Source organism: Scardinius erythrophthalmus (genome assembly GCF_964197995.2).
Source record: "Scardinius erythrophthalmus genome assembly, chromosome: 11".
NCBI classification, from domain to species: domain Eukaryota; kingdom Metazoa; phylum Chordata; class Actinopteri; order Cypriniformes; family Leuciscidae; genus Scardinius; species Scardinius erythrophthalmus.
The window spans coordinates 42855769-42872577 of NC_138231.1; the positions used below are offsets into that span (position 1 = coordinate 42855769).

At 36.6% G+C, this 16809-nt stretch overlaps 1 protein-coding gene across 3 annotated transcripts in view; it reads left to right on the forward strand.

Annotated features, from left to right (window-relative positions):
- scara5 (scavenger receptor class A, member 5 (putative)) overlaps nucleotides 1-16809 on the forward strand; it is a 41259-nt gene that overhangs the window by 11252 nt on the left and 13198 nt on the right. The window contains exons 3-4 of one of the 3 annotated variants that reach the window (XM_081379660.1): nucleotides 386-517; nucleotides 15555-15740. In XM_081379660.1, the coding sequence (XP_081235786.1) occupies nucleotides 386-517; nucleotides 15555-15740 (318 nt within the window). The remainder of the gene's footprint in view (nucleotides 1-385; nucleotides 518-15554; nucleotides 15741-16809) is intronic. The other 2 variants (XM_081379661.1, XM_081379662.1) reach the window with 2 other exon arrangements.

Genomic DNA, 16809 nt, shown 5'->3' on the forward strand with positions numbered 1-16809 from the left:
CTCTACGATCGTGGCAAAGGCTCTACGATTTACTTCTTTGCAAGGGACTGCATTAGGAGGGTACATTTAGGGATTAAGTGTTATTTTATGTTTTTTTTCAGCAAAGGGAAATATGTTGTTAGTTTATGTTCATGTTTAATGTTCATGTTTAATAAAATTGTTTCTAGTTCAGTTATCTTTTGAGGCTGCTGAGTCACCTATGGTATCGATTTATTATCGATACAGAGGTATTAAATTAAATTCTGTTATCGTACAGAAGCCAAAATTTTGGTATCGAGCCAATGTTATAGTCTTCCTAAACTGGATTTATCTCCCTAGTCCCTGATGTTAAAGTCAGTGTGTTTGCTTTCTAGACTCTCTGTTGATCAGTGTTTATCTTTCACAGTAGGTTCTTCAAAGTACAGGAGAAAGACAGATAATTGCTGTGGTCAATTGGATTCCTTCACTGCAATCAAATATGCCATTGTGTCCCTTTATATTCTGGTACTGCTCACCATATTTGGCCTCTGCATAGCAGGTAGGCATATTTTCTTTTTCTCTCTTTGTCTTTCTCCTTTTTTCTGAAACTTGGACTTGTGGTGGGCCAATTTGTTTCACATGTTTTGCATAATTTTATACTTTTTTTTAAATCATTATTTATTGTAATCAGAGAAAAAAATAAAAGGATCTTGCTTTAAGTAGGCTAATAAGTAATAAACAAAAAAATATTAAAGATATAGAGTTATTTAAGAGTTAAAAACATGCTCAGTGTATTTTAGGCAATAGAAAATAGTGCAACTAATGCAAACAATCGATTGCCTCAATTTTTTAAGTTTTGAAATTCAAAGATTCAAAGATAACATTTCAAGTTAAAGGGATACTTCACCTCTGGGAAGATGAATGTGTATTTAAAATAGGTCATTTAAGTAGAAGAAATGTGGAGAAATTTTTGAATTTGGAGCTTTCTAGACAGAGAAAAGCCAGAAAATGTATTTTTGGCTTATGTGGATGAAAGACAACAACTCCCAGAATGCACTTGCTTCGCTGCCTTAGGAGGCCACGCCTACCGGTTAGAGAGCACAGTTGAAAACAACAAGGCTAGCCTAAGTAAGTGATGAGTTTGCCAGGGATTTAGAGACCTAAAATGTCCGGGATCCGGCTTTTGCGTTCTACAGTCGCCATTCATTATGTTTACTGTGGCGAGCAGGACGAGGCTGACGGCCGCGGGAGAATGGCGCGAGGCCGGTGGCTTCATACTGAGACGCGCCGGGTCTCGCATCTCTCACGGAGGAGCGGGAATTTTCTTAGCAATGTTAAAACGCACATCAACCGATTACTTGTTTAGCGTTCATGTAAACACTACAGTCAGATTCACCGATCGGAATTAATTCAGTTAACGTTAGATTGAAACGAGAGGTGTGCATGGAAACAATGAATGGCGACCGCAGAACGCAAAAGCCGAATCCCGGACATTTTTAACAGTCTCGCCCGCCGGACAAGTCCGGGAAAAGGAAGATGGTAACCCCTACTTACTCAGCTTTCTCCTATTATTCAGCTTTCTCCACAGAACAAGAGCATGCTAGCTTAGCTTCCAAAGAAAGACGGCTGACACTGTGTGTACATTCTGTGAGTGAGATCCCACCCTCTATGGGCGGGTTGAAAACATGCGGAACAACGCCATCTACTGGCTGTAGTCTTTAGCCTCTGGACAGAAAATCCTCCGATGACGCAAAATGACGATTTTTGCGTCATCGGAGGATTTTTTCCAGACAAAAAATACATAAATCTCTTGTCTCAGGGGGATATGAGGGGGGAAAGCATGGTAATTCGAAAATACTACAGGTTTTCTACTAATACAAAGCTTAATGCTAAATCCTGAAGTAACCCTTTAAGAACAATTAAACATTTCAAGTAAAGAACAATTAAACATTTCAAGTTAAGAACAATTAGTGAACAAACTCCATCGCACACCTGCAGGTGATAGGTGCGTAGGATAACAAGACCAATTAGGTAGGTCGTTTCAGCAGATAAGGAACTGATGAAGGTCGTGTGACCGAAACGTTGTGTTAATAAATATTAATTTTAATTGCAAGTTAGGAACAATTAAAATCAGATTACACTATTTCATACATTTAACTTAAAACCTTCATGTAATCTCAATGTGAACACTTTCATTAGTATTAACTTACAGTTTTAACAAGCTAGTTTGCTAACATACTATTATGTTATCATGCTAACAATAGTATGTTATACAGAACTTGCTGCATGAGTGCAACAATATAAAGATTTTATTTGCTCTCAAATCAAGCCGCATGCACCACTTGTCACCATGATGGTAACTATCCTTAAACCAACATTAACAGAAATTCTTCTAAACTAGCATAACGAAACATTAATCAATACTCAATCTCCCACTTAACATTAATCTTGTACAAAAAAAAACCATTATATTACGCTTAATTTTAGCATTTACTCTCCCATTCAAGTGTCATCGGCAAAGCATGCTGGGAAATAGACATCCCAGCCGTTTCAGTTAAACTTAAGTTTGTTTAAATTAAAATGAATCATTTCATAAAACTCAAAACAATGAAACAGTTCAGTTTACTTAAAATATATCAGTTCTGTGAACTTGAAAGAAAAAGAAAGTGCTAGATACTCATAAAAGTTAATTTGACTGAACTAATTAGTTTAATTTAAGTTTGTCCTACTCAATTAAGTATTTTGATCGTTAGGGTTTACAGTGCATAGACATATATAAACAACATTAAAAACTTGATTTTCACCACAGGGGGACTTAAAGTGATTGATTGTTTAATGGAAGACAAAAACTGACACTGTTATTTCCTATTTCCCCTTACCCTGAAGTTAGAGCACAGACAAAATTTAATCTAGCCCACAGCAGGACTCACAGCAAGGATTCAGTGCTTATGTGGGCTGACCCCTAATGAACTCAAGATACCACAGAGATTTATGTATTTATTCCCTTTGCAAGTTCTGGGGCAGTTCTTCGTACGTGTAGCCTATTACTCAGTTATCTGGATTTCATTTCATTGTTGACGATTTGACATGATACAGGATTGTTAGCTTCTTCGAAGCTCATCCCGGAGTTGCTGTCATAGCAACAGATCCTTAAGCTTAAACCTGCTCAGGAGAAGCTTATTTCATGGAAACAGGATTAGATTGCATCTTTTTAAGCAGAGGGGATTTTAAAGGTGCCCTAGAATGTGAAATTGAATTTATCTTGGCATAGTTAAATAACAAGAGTTCGGTACATGGACATGACATACAGTGAGTCTCAAACACCATAGTTTTCTCTTTCTTATTTAAATCTCGTTTTTGAAAAACACCCCAGAAAAATAGGCGAATCTCCACATAACACCAACTGTGACGCAACAGTTGGGATCATTAATATGTACGCCTCTAAAAATTTGCATAAGCCAGCCCATGCTCAGTGCCAGGCGGAACTGCACAGCCAAATCATCGGAAGTTCTGCAGGTGAAGAAACAAGCGAGGATCATAGAAAAAATGGCAGATCTATCTATAATCTATCTATAATCGGATACCGCTACAGTTTAATTAGAAGTTTTTAGTTGCTCTGCCCATTTCACCGTGGACTGTTTTTCTAACCTGGAACGATATCAAGCAGCCAGGCTTCTCTCGGCGTCTCAAACGGACGAAGGGGGCAATTTCAACTAACGTTATATTCCCGCAAGCGGATTTTATTAACGATAATTTACACTGTGTTATCTAGATCCAGCGCGATATTGTTTTTTCCTCGAGAGACATCGTGGCTTGCAGACGAGCGAATGAAGCATGGCAGTTGCTCAGTGTTTGGATGTAACTACAAATGAACACAATAATATTTTTTTAGCTCCTTCATCCGAGCCTCTGGAGAACCAGTGGGTTATGTGAATTTCTGATGTGTAATTGTTCAAGTCCAGACAGATAATCTTTCTCTCAAAGTCGTTCAACACTGTTTATGCATCAGTAGATTGCGTTGCAGTGATAAGATCTTCATTCACGCGATCGACAGGCTGTCATCTGCTCAATGCTGGAATAGATCTAAATACTTAAAAACTTATCATGATTCGTTAATCCCGGTAGCTGTAATAGTAAAAACGTATAATCGCTGTAATAGTAAATGTTTTCCAGATAGCTCTACATGTAATGCCAGATATTTCATATGCAAGCATGTCAGCCAATCACAGCAGTGGGCGTTTACACTGAAGTCTCACAGCAGACACGCCCCTTCAAACAGAGTGTCCAGATCAGGGTATGAAATCAGGCTAGGAAATATGCCTTTTATTTCTAAATTATAACAAATTTTGATCTAATAAACATACTAACATTATAAGGGCACCCCAGGAAACATTAAAAAATAATAAAATAATCCATTCTACGGCACCTTTAAAGTCTGTCCTAGCCACTGCTACTTTCTTACAAGAGTACCCTAATGATCCAGGGACAATATTAATTTAGAATAATAATAATAATTTAAAAATTGCTTTAAAAATATTATTCTAAAGGTGTGTAGTCTATCATAATATAGACACAGCCAGTTTTACTCTTTGAGAGATTTATTTGTGAGGGGAAAATTACCTAATAATTTTATTGGTGTCTTACACACATGGGGCCAGATGTACTAAACAGGGCAAATTAGCAATTCCAAAAAAGCGCTGATGGAAGTGGAAAGTTCTGCGCGTGATCTACTGACGACGTGTAAAATAAAGAACACCGACACAGTCAGATCATTTCCATAATGACCAACGCAATCTACCAGTTAGTGTCTGGTTTAAGACAAGCTTTTTTGGGGTGGTAAATAATGGTGCAAACACCAGTAAATTGACAAGCACAAACCTTAGTAAATCACCTTGCATGATTAATTTAAAAACTCTGCTCCCATAAAGTTTGCGTCTGAAAGGGAAACTCCTACAAATGCATATGCAATAAGGTCAGTCGCAAAAAATAACCTTGTCCACGCCTTTTTAGAGCGAATTTTTCACTACGTGTCTTTAGTAAATCCTGACAGTAGTTTTTTAACACCAAAAGTGCATTAATTTAAATGGTGACAGCTAATATGAGTGTGTCTTGATGCAGTGCAGGAGATGCAACAAACAGTCATGTAACAATTAACAAACAGTGCATATTTCATTTATCGATTACAACTTTAATGTCGTTTTGGTCACTTGGCTGTTGCCTTATAAAGGTCCAGAAAATTTTTCGCCAGGTGTGTGATGTTCTTTTAATATGATGTCATTACGTTGCTGTATTACGGCCAGTCAATCACTGCATTGCTGATCATGTTTTCAAGTATCGATATATCTGCCCTTTCCAATGAGCACAAGAATGCGTAGTAATATCAGACAACTTAATCCAGACATTTTAATCAAATCCACAAATTCGCTTGAAGAACCAAATTATCCAGAGATCAGTTTGTATGATTATATGATCTGGTATCTGTCAAATCATTTCAGATGTAGTAAGCGAGGTACAAAGAATGGACCCCAGATTGGTTTAAAATCTTCATTCACTAAAGTTCTACACCACTGAAGTATGGCATGCGTCCATCTTAGCATCCATTTCCATAGTGCATTCAACGCTCTGTCGAGTGTCTTTCTGTGTTCCCCATAGGCGTGTTTTTACCTCGATGTTGACTGATCTGACTCCAAACCACATTTCTGGAATGACAAATTAGCAATGTTTGGTTTAATCAACTCAGAGACATCTAAGTTTGTTAAATTATTACTAGACTATTATGCATCCCTAAGCTGTGTTTTAATTACCTTCACTGCATTTGAGCTATAAACTGCTTAAATTCTAGATTCTAGATTTTACACAGCAAAATCCCCAGAGTAAAATTAACTCTGTTCAGAGAACATTTGGTCCCTCTCTACAGAGAGTTAAAATAACTCTGAATCAGAGTTAAAGTTAATGAGATACTTAAGTGATTAATTAAGTGATGATTGGGCATTAATGATGAACACCTGCTGTTAACAAGTTCTCAGCAGAGGAGGATTAAACAACTCCATAAACAGCATTACCAGCTTCACTTATTACTAACCAGGGGTGCGTTTCCTGAAAGCATCGTTGGCCAACTATGGTCGCAAGTTCATCGCAATGTCCATTGAACTCTATTGGTAACGACGGAACTTGCGACCATAGTTGGCCAACGATGCTTTCGGGAAACGCACCCCAGACTGACTTTATTTCTGTCAGACATCTACAGAAGGTCTTATTAAGAATTAACAGAGGTTTAGATGTTGATGATTTATTGAAAATGTATGATCACCGTTATAGTGATGAGTGTTTCCTTCAGTTGGGCAGTTTGACTCTTCTTGCGAGTTTGTGGTTTTTGTAACAGCTTTTACCAAAACATGTAATTTGTTACAAAGAAAACCAAAAACAAAGATGATCAGGTGATATAGTGTTTAACAGCAGATAGTAAAAAAAATGCGTTTATATCGCCACTGTCCAAAAGTGGTCATTTGATGTTAATAGATTATATTCACTAACAATACTCTCTTGCTACAGATTGGACATTTTGAATTTTTATAATACATAATAGGGGATTTTTTTTTTTTTTTTTAAACAAAGACATCAATAATCAGCTTATGAATCTCAACAATGGTGACATGCTTCATGCAGCAATACATGCTGGGAGCCACAATAGTATAAAACTCATGGCTCCCAGGATGCATTGCGGCATGAAACATGTTACCATTGTTGAGATTCATAAGCTGATTCTTGATGTCTGTGTCTTAGAAAAAAAAAATCCCCTATTATGTATTTAAAAAAATTCAAAATGTCCAATTTGTGGCAAGAGAGTATTGTTAGTGAACATAATCTATTAACATCAAATGACCACTTTTGGACAGTGATGATATAAGCGCATCATTCTACTTTTTGTTGTTGAAAACTAGATCACCTGAACATCTTTGCATCTGGCATTCTTTGCAACAAATTACATGTTTTGGTAAAAGCTGTTACAAAAATCATAAACACTCAAAAATATAAGCTAGACTCAAACTGCCCAACTAAAGGAAACATTCATCACGATAATGGTGATCATACATTTTCAATAAATCGTCAACATCTAAACCTCAATTCTCAATACGAACTTCTGTAAACGTATGACAGAAATAAAGTTAGTCTGGTTAGTAATAAGTGAAGCTGGTAATGCTGTTTATGGAGTTGTTGAATCCTCCTCTGCTGAGAACTTGTTAACAGCAGGTGTTCATCATTAATGCCCAATCATCACTTAATTAATCACTTAAGTATCTCATTAACTTTTACTCTGATTCAGAGTTATTTTAACTCTCTGTAGAGAGGGACCAAATGTTCTCTGAACAGAGTTAATTTTACTCTGGGGATTTTGCTGTGTAGATTCAGTTAGACTTACTCTAAAGAAAATTTTTGTGTATCTGTCACTGTGAATAAAACTAGATACATGGTTTAAAAAAAAGCCTGCACACTCTATCAATGAAGAAAAGGATAAACAACTGTGATAAAACCACTGTTTTAATGGCAAACGTTTCGGTCACATGCAACCTTTCTCAATGCCAAGTTTACAATGCTTAGTCCAGGAGCCAACTAAGCAACTAAGCCAACGGCTTAGCATTGTCAACTTGGCATTGAGAAAGGTTACATGTGACCGAAACGTTTGCCATTCAAACAATTTATCAGTGCTTTTTGTTGTATTTTCTGCTGAGTTCAGCACTGCCTGCTGAACTCAGCAGAAAATACAATAAAAAGCACTGTAGACCTGTTCATCAACACAATATTGCAATATAGACTTTAAACAAAGCAACATGAAATACATGAGTGAACTACTCACCCATAGTTTGAAAAGATGTCTATCTGGTTTGATTGAAAAATAGCTAAAAACTCACGCGCCTTAAAAACTGCCTATATGAGGTGCATAGATAAAAAAAAAATCCAAGGGAAATGAAAAAAAAAAGCCTGCACACTATGAAGAAAAAATTGCACGATAAACTGTTTTAATGGCAAACACTTAGTTACAGCAAAAATTGGCTCAGTGCAGAAACAAATCATGAATGTTGTGAAACATGCAGAGGTGGACAAAGTACACAACTTCCTTACTTGAGTGAAAGTACAGATACTACTGGTCAAATATTACTCCGTTACAAGTAAAAGTTGTAAAGACTGATTCTTACTTAAGTAAAAGTACAGAAGTACTCGTTTTTAAAAGTACTTAAGTATCAAAAGTAAAAGTAAATGTCAATGCATTGTTTTATTATTGTTGCATTGTTGAATGTAATACTTACAGTACCTTGTACCTTATGCCTCTGAATCTATGCCTGCCTTCCCTCATATCAATATCACATTTATTTCTAGAACACAGTTCCAGTAGTGGGATTGAATATGAGATTGAATAAGTGCACTCAATAATGTCTACAATGGTTTCGGACACCCAAATGGCTGTTTCCTCAAATAGTGCCCTTGGCTTAGTTTTTTGGCTTTGACGTCAACCCGACTTTCATTTCCAACAAAAATCCAACGTCTGTCCGACGTCGGGTTCTGACGTCGGGTTCTGACGTAAATCTGACGTCGTTTCCAAACCAAAATCCTCCCCTGACTGACGTTACTACTTTCTACTCAAGGACCTTGAAAGAAACGTAGTGGAGTAAAAAGTATGATATTTGTCTTTCAAATGTAGTGAAGTTAAAGTAAAAAGTTTCCAGAAAAGATAATACTCAAGTAAAGTACAGATAACTTGAAAAAGCAATATATACAATTCCTTTGACATCCATGTCTATGTATAAAAGAGTTTGTCTAAACACTCTTTGGTGTTGCCTGCACAAACTGTGTGTCAGGGTTGGTTCAAACAAGGAAAAATAAGATGAGGATCTAGATCAGTAACTGATTGGTGTATGACATCAAAGTACTGCGAGAGCGATTCGAAAGCATACAGAGCTGAACATACCTATGGTATTGGAGGTGAGGCTCAGTTCCCATCATGCCCTGTGGTTCGAACTGATAATGAGGCAAGGCAAGATTATTTATATAGCACATTTCATACACAATAATTCATAGTGCTTTACATAAAATAAAATAAAAATCATTAGCTAATTATCATAAAATAATATAACATGCTTAAGAAATAAGATAAAAAAAAAAGATTTAAAGGTATCATTCACCCTAAAATTAAGTCATCATTTACTCACCCGTTGTTCTACTGCCGTTTGCCGTTATTATTTTTTTCAGACCACATAAAGAGAAATGTAAAAAAAAAAAAAAACATCTCACATGCCCTTGTCTGTATAATGGTAGTGAATAGTGACCGGAAAAGCTAAAAAAAAAAAAAAAAAAAAGTATCACAGACAGATCCCATGCAACATGTGCCATATTTTCCAGGTGTTTTGTACGATAGGGTTTGGTAAAAAAAAAGTATTTTTTAATGAAAATCCTGCCGTTGGTCTTTTGTGCTCGACTGCTCGTTCATGAGACTCAATTAGCGCAGCAGTTCACCCAGAAGAAGCACACAAGTTTTGAGAAATCAATAAAATGTGACTTGATATAAAACACCTAGAAATACCAAAAAAGTATCTGTGTACTTTACGACGGTTCCTTGCTACTTGAAAACAAAGAATGGCTGCTGCTGGCGAACAGTCTGTCGAATCGGCTTTGGCCACGACTCTGGAGGACTTGGAGTTAAGTTTTTCTTTGAGAAAAGAGCAAAGTCATTTCTTAAAAAAGGAAGATGTGTTCGTAGTTTTTTGCCGGCCAGATTCAAAAGTTGAATCTACCAACTAAAGTTAGCTCCGCTGTTGGGAAAACGCTCTTGGTTGAAGCGCTGTCCTATTGCGTGCAGAGGGAATTTGAAAGACAGCCGTTTATCCCGCCCCTCGGATTGAGCCGTGTCTATGGTGAGTTGCCAGACCTAACATCTTGATGTAGGTCTGGCTTGCCAGAGTGTTAGCACTAAGTGTAAAAAAAGTTTAAGTGCAAATAGCGTTAAATGTTATTTGAACTTAATGTTAAAGTGTAAATAGCGTTTAATACTAGTGTTTAATATTTGTGATAAAGTTTTACAGAGGAGAAGTATCATGTTTGGCTCCAGTATATTGCATAAATGCAAAATAGACTAATTGGCCATATGCCTAGCAAAAAATATTTAATTAAAGTGTGTCCACCAAAGCATTTTTAACCAGCTGAAAACGCTCTTCTGAAAACAGCTTGCTTTGGAGGCACAGTGTTTTTCATTGCTATGATACAGAATATCCCCGGAAGTAATGTGTTACTATATCTAATTTCTCATATAGTTTGTTTTATCAACAATTACTGAATATAAAAATGTAATAATACCAACAATATTAACTTTGTTAACCATATTAACCATTGTTGTTCAGTCATTATACAAGGATGTAACGATTGGTTGTTGTGGTATTTATACCACCCTTGGATGACTGGGTAAAATGTGACATTGATGAGTGCTGCGTTTTGATAGTAAAAAAAAAAAAAAAAAAAACACACACACACACACACACACACACACAAAAATCCTTATCTTCCAAGAACTAGTCCCTGTGGTTTATCAGAGCTTGAGCTGAAGCCACTTCCTTGAGCCCCTCCGCTGCGGACTGCAAGCCAAGAACGTTTAACCCCAACTGTTTAAGATTACCTATATGGGCTGTTACGATCTTTAAAGGTCTAGGAGATGGAACGCAACATTTCGATATCACACTACTGCTGGTAGATTGGGAAAAGCAGAAAGAACCATGAATATGATACAGCCAGTGTTGGAAACTTGATAATTTATTACAAAAAGCCGAAGCCACTAGATACAGTGAGTGAACTATGTACAATGCATATGAAAAAAAGAAAAAAAAGAAAAAGAAAACAAGAAAATACAAATAATTATAGGGAAAAGGAACTTAAGTGGCGCCAAATTAAAGAACCAAATATAACCAAATAATTAAAAATAATCTTCCCCACAACCTCTAACCTAATAAAAGAACAAACATAACCGACTTCTTCAGCGTATGCAACAACCTAAAATCCTTCTCTAACTAAGAAAACAAAAATACAAAGGGTGACGCACACTTTTTACTAGTGTGTCTAACACCTGACATTACTACAGGCACAATGTACATCGCACAATCTACTGACCTGTTCTCTTTTCCCACATAAAGAACAATGAACTCAAACATCGGCATAAAGCACAAATAACAGTAAAGTAATGAATGTTAGACTACACATACACAAATGGGATTCGATTACTAACTGATAAAAAAGTACACAACTGACACACACACACACTGCCGCCAAACGAGACGCGCTGGAAGGCTTTTAAACCGACTTCTTGTTGCCAACAGTGGTCTGCTTCAGTTTGTGCTTAATACCACAACACTCTGCTTTAGATAAGTGCTAACATGGACCAGTCACATGATGACATGCCATCATCCTCGAAAAATGTAAATATATTTTGAAGGTTTTTTTTTGTTATGTTTTGGTTTGCCACTTAAATAATCTGAATCATAAAGCAAAACATGCAGAATCCCTGGAAATCTACCCTGCAGTGTTATTCAGTATTTTTGTTTGAAGTGCAGGACAGACACATGAACACACACACACACACACACACACATCAGCTGAATGAGTCATTCACTGCACAAGCCATTACATCATTCATCTGTTTGCTTGAAATTTAATATGAGTGAAATGGGAGGGAGGAAGATCTACAAGAGAAGGGGAAGAAAGGGTAGAGAAAAACAGAGAAAAACCGAGTGCTCTTTTGAGTTGGAGGGTTTTAGAACAGATGACTCACACCCTGTTTAAATTACTGAACATGCACCAAGCAGCAGTTCAGGCATCTTGTGTAGTGATTGGACTATGTGGATATTCTGTAAACACATGCCTGGACACTACATGTGTTACTTTAATGAATCAGACATTTCCTCCCCAAAATATGTCTTAAAGGGGTCCTATTATGCCCTTTTACAAATTCTTGATTTTTTTTTTGGGGTATCCTAGAATGTTTTCATGCTTGATTGTTAAAACATTGCATTATTTTCACATATTTTACATTATTACAGCTCCTCTCTTTCCAGTCTGGTTGAACGCGAAGTTTTCGATGAAGCCCCTCCTTCCGAAATACGAAATGTACTGTGATTGGTTAGCTGGCCCAGAGTGTTGTGATTGGTAGCGCTTAGCATGTGTTTGGGAAATGTTCCACAAGCTCTACTCAGATGTAAATATTAACGATGGCGTCAATTTCAAACCATTTCGAGCCAAATTCAGACCCTGACAATGTTAACAAACAAGAGGATTGTGCTGAACGGATTTTAAGCACAGACTTTGCAAACACGGATTTCACTGGACGTTTCAGGGTGGTATGTTTTTTTTTTTTTTTTGGGTTATTTTCTTGTAGATACGATGTTATCCACCATTTAATCATGTTTTTCGGAAAACTATGGTAATTCAAACAGTAATCGATCACAAAATCATGGATGATTTTCCTAAGGGGCTGTGAACAATCTTACAAAAGCAAGAGCTTATAAAAGCTAAAGTAAACACTACAATACTGTAATGTTAGTTAGCAGGCTAGCGGAGGCAAAGCTTTGCCCTTCATTTACATCATAGCTATCATAGCAACTACATAAAGCTTATGATTGTAACTGTTAATAGAAAACACAACTACAAATAATAAGACATACTTTGACAGTTGTGATTGATGTCCCGACAAAATGGGAATGGCTACGTCTTTCATGAGAAGCTTTTGCGTATAGCCTGCATTGTACTCTCTTCTGGAAGCTGTTCTCCTTAAAATGTGCAGCGCACAGACAAATGGTAAGGCTATAATGTTCAGGAACAGTGTATAAAAAAAAAGTAACCTCTCTGTTCGTCAGCCTTAGGACAAACTTTTTCTGGGTTGTAAAAAACAGCGAAAACCAACACGGCCTCACCCCCTTTGTTGTGTGTTCCCGAGGGCAGGGTTTATGTCAGTTTTAGGGTTTGTGATGTCACCAACCCGGGAAGAAGCTCATTGAAGTCCCTACCTGCCGTTTGTTGTAGTCATCATAATCAAGGACCCCTTTAAGAGTCACATTTAGAAAGAGATGAGTCACAATGCAGTGCCCAGTATTCACACTGTTAAAACAGTATTTGTGTTAATACTGTGTGTCTTTTGCCCAGTGCTGGTTTTACCCGTGTGACTGTGGGGTAAAAGACCCCCCTCGCCACCTCATACATTTACACTGTAAAAAACAATACATTGATTTTATTGATATCTAATTAATAAAAATGAGGCAACAGATTACAAGCAATATTATTAATTAAATTGAACAAATTAGAATTGAGTAATAATTAATCAAATGAATTCCTTAAAAGTTAACCATTTAAAATGAGTAAAATTTACAAAATATCTTTTATTGCCAACATTGAAGACACCTGGTGTTAACAAGCAGAATCACTGAAGGAGAAAACCATAATTAAAGTCACCATTGTGGAGATCAGTGTGTGTTTTAGTTGGGCTCTTGACCTTAAATTATTAACTTTAAGTTTTGTTTGGCTGCTGAGCATGAGTTATAACCGCCAGATGAACAAAGAGAAAAGGTGATCTGATGGTGTTGGTTGTGTTTTAACATAATCATTATTTCACAATCATTAGACCTGAATCAGTGAACCTCATATAGAGTCCAATTTATGAGTTAGGTTTACTTTATTAACTATTGCAGCACTGGCCTTGTACGGCATAATATTTTTTAACTTTTACAATGTAAGGCAAATAATTTCTAAAAAGTTTCTCTGACATAAAAAAGGAGACACACAGACATCAATAATCAGCCTGTGATTCTCAACAATGGTGACAATAATAAAGCATGTTGCAGTGCATTCTGGGTTCCACCAATCAAAACTCATTCATGGCTCCCATCATGCATTGCTGCATGAATAAATAATGAGCTTATGTTCAGAGGTGATCTGTTTGTCACCATTGCTGAGATTCATACGCAAAATCTTGATGTGTGTTTGTGCCTAAAAACATACAGTATATATATATTTTATTATTGATTTGATCATTTGGATTTCATTGAAAAGGCTAAAAATATTATACTGCTGTAATTAATAAAGTTAACTTAACTCATAAATTGGACTCTATATGAGGTTCAGTGATTCAGGTCTAATGATTGTGAAATAATGATTATGTTAAATCACAACCAACACCATCAGATCACCTTTCCTCTTTGTTCATCTGGCTGTTATAATTCAGGTACAACAGCCAAACAAAACTTATAGTTAATAATTTAAGGTCAAGAGCCCAACTAAAACACACACTGATCTCCACAATGGTAACTTTAATTATGGTTTTCTCCTTCAGTGATTCTGCTTGTTAACACCAGGTGTCTTCAATGTTGGCAATAAAAGATATTTTGTAAATTTTACTCATTTTAAATGGTTAACTTTTAAGGAATTCATTTGATTAATTATTACTCAATTCTAATTTGTTAAATTTAATTAATAATATTGCTTGCAATCTGTTGCCTCATTTTTATTAATTAGATATTAATAAAATCAAAAATTAAAAATGTCTCTTTTTGAGGGTAAGCAAAAACGCGTCGTTTTGTGTGTCCCTTTAAATGCAAATGAGCTGGTGCTCCCGACAGAGAGGGTGGATGGTTGTTCTGGACGTTTCTGAATGGTTAGTTGATGAATTTATGTTGCTGAGGTGGAGTTAACTATCCCCCAGGGCAGCTTGGCAGTTTCTTGGAGGAGCTTGAAGTTCCAGAAACTTGCGCTCTGCAAGCGGACAACGTCTTGTGGTGCCATCTCAAAGAGGCACAAAATCTCTTTCTCTGACCTTTACCATGACGTAGCCCAAGAATAGACTAGTCATCAAATTGACAGCAAATGAATTACTACATATAATAGACAACAAAATAAAACTTAAGGATTCTGTTTACTCAAATATAACACACATCCAATCCATCCAAAAAAAAAATGAACAACTTAAGATAACAACAAATGAAAAAATATACAATTATGACACTTATTAATGTGTCCTTATCTTAACCACGTGTAGTGTACAAGAGACCACCTAATAAAATAAAGAGCTACTGCAAATAAAAAGCTACTGCAAACATGTAGATAGACTGCATTGAGCAAGTAAGCAGATCTAGATTTAGGTTCTACAGAGGATAAGGTTGATGTCAGTGTCAATAAAAGCTGCAGTGAGACCTGTTCACAGCTAGCACTGAAAAAGACTATTTAAATGTTAACGTTTGTTTGGCTGCCAATTACAAGAAGAGGACATATCATCCAATGCCAAGAAGTATGAAGTGATTGGCTGACACATTATAGCTTGCACTAGAGTTTAATGGCTAAACTTCAGTAAGTCGACCCCAGGGGGAAATTAATCCTCTGTTCTCAGTTCTTGAACATAGTCAAAGCAGTTAGCTAAGTTTAGTGCAAGTCATGTATAAGTTTGGTTGCAGCTATCCAAATGGCTACCGATGGAGATCACCATCCAGGTGCCCAGATAACTGGAAATTGTGCAGTGTGTGGTTTGTAACCGGTCATTTTAAAATTACAATTTTTCAATGTTTATCCCTTTCCAGTATCAAAATCCCATGCATCTTCACAGAGGGAGGAAGCACTGCTGGAGAATGTGACTCGTCTGGGAGAGCACACTGAGACCTTGCAGAGATCTCTTAGCCAACTCCCCTCCCAAAGCGACCTTCTGGAGAACATCTGGAAGCTTGAGAGTCTCTTTCATAATCATAGCGAACAGCTGCAACAGCTAGGTAACCACCAAAATGCAAAGCAGAAGAGTCTAGAAAGTTATTTATACCCACTTGGTAGTCAAACACATTTTTAATAACCATATTAATACCCATCAATTTAATTACATTTTTTTTTAATTAATTTTGTTGAGGAAGTGACACCATATTCTTATTTTATATTGATATATAGAAATGACAAAGTATGATAATAATTAAGGGCCATATCATATACCCAGCACAATGCACCACCAGGCACGACGTGAGTGTTTTTTGCTAGTTTCAGCCCGACGCAGTTATCATTTTCACGTCCTGTGCCACATTGTTTAAATAGCAAATGCATTGTCGCCCATCTGTCGCCCATCTGTTCGCCATGGGCTGCTGGTCTGAAAACGAGGTGTGTTCAGGTGCATTGTTGGCGCGTTGCTATTTTGAGGAACTGAAATTTACTGCGCCATTGACAAACTGAAACCAGGTCTAAAGTCAATGACGTAATTTGACGTAAAAAAAAAAAAATAATAATAATTTAAAAAGCGCGATAGTAATGTGTGCCTATAGGCGGGTACAACACGCGTGTACACTCTGCTTATTACACACACAGGGACGCGCAGCAGCACACAAACATGCCAAATATGTAATAATTTCCATAATTACATGTATAATTATAATTTTGACCCTATACCTTACCCACCTTTAAATCTAAGCATACCACCAAACCTGTCCCTAATGTTAATAATCAGTAAATAGTAATTAAAGTCTGTGTAGAGAATGGTGTCGTCTTAGCGTCCCCTAATTTAATAACAAATGATCGTTGCGATGGAAGCGAATCAAGCAAAACTAATTTTATCTGGAAAATAACTTTAAGAACCGCTATAAAGCCAAAACAATCTTATCTTAAATTATACGTTTATCTCTGTAAAGCTGCTTTGAAACAATCTACATTGTTAAAAGCGCTATATAAATGAAGATGACTTGACTTGACTTGACTTAATTAAAGCATAGGGGAGAGTGGGGTGAGTTGTGCCAGTTTTTACTCAAAGTGACTTTAAAGTGAGGCCATGACAGTAATGCCTTCAACTTAAGGATGTACATG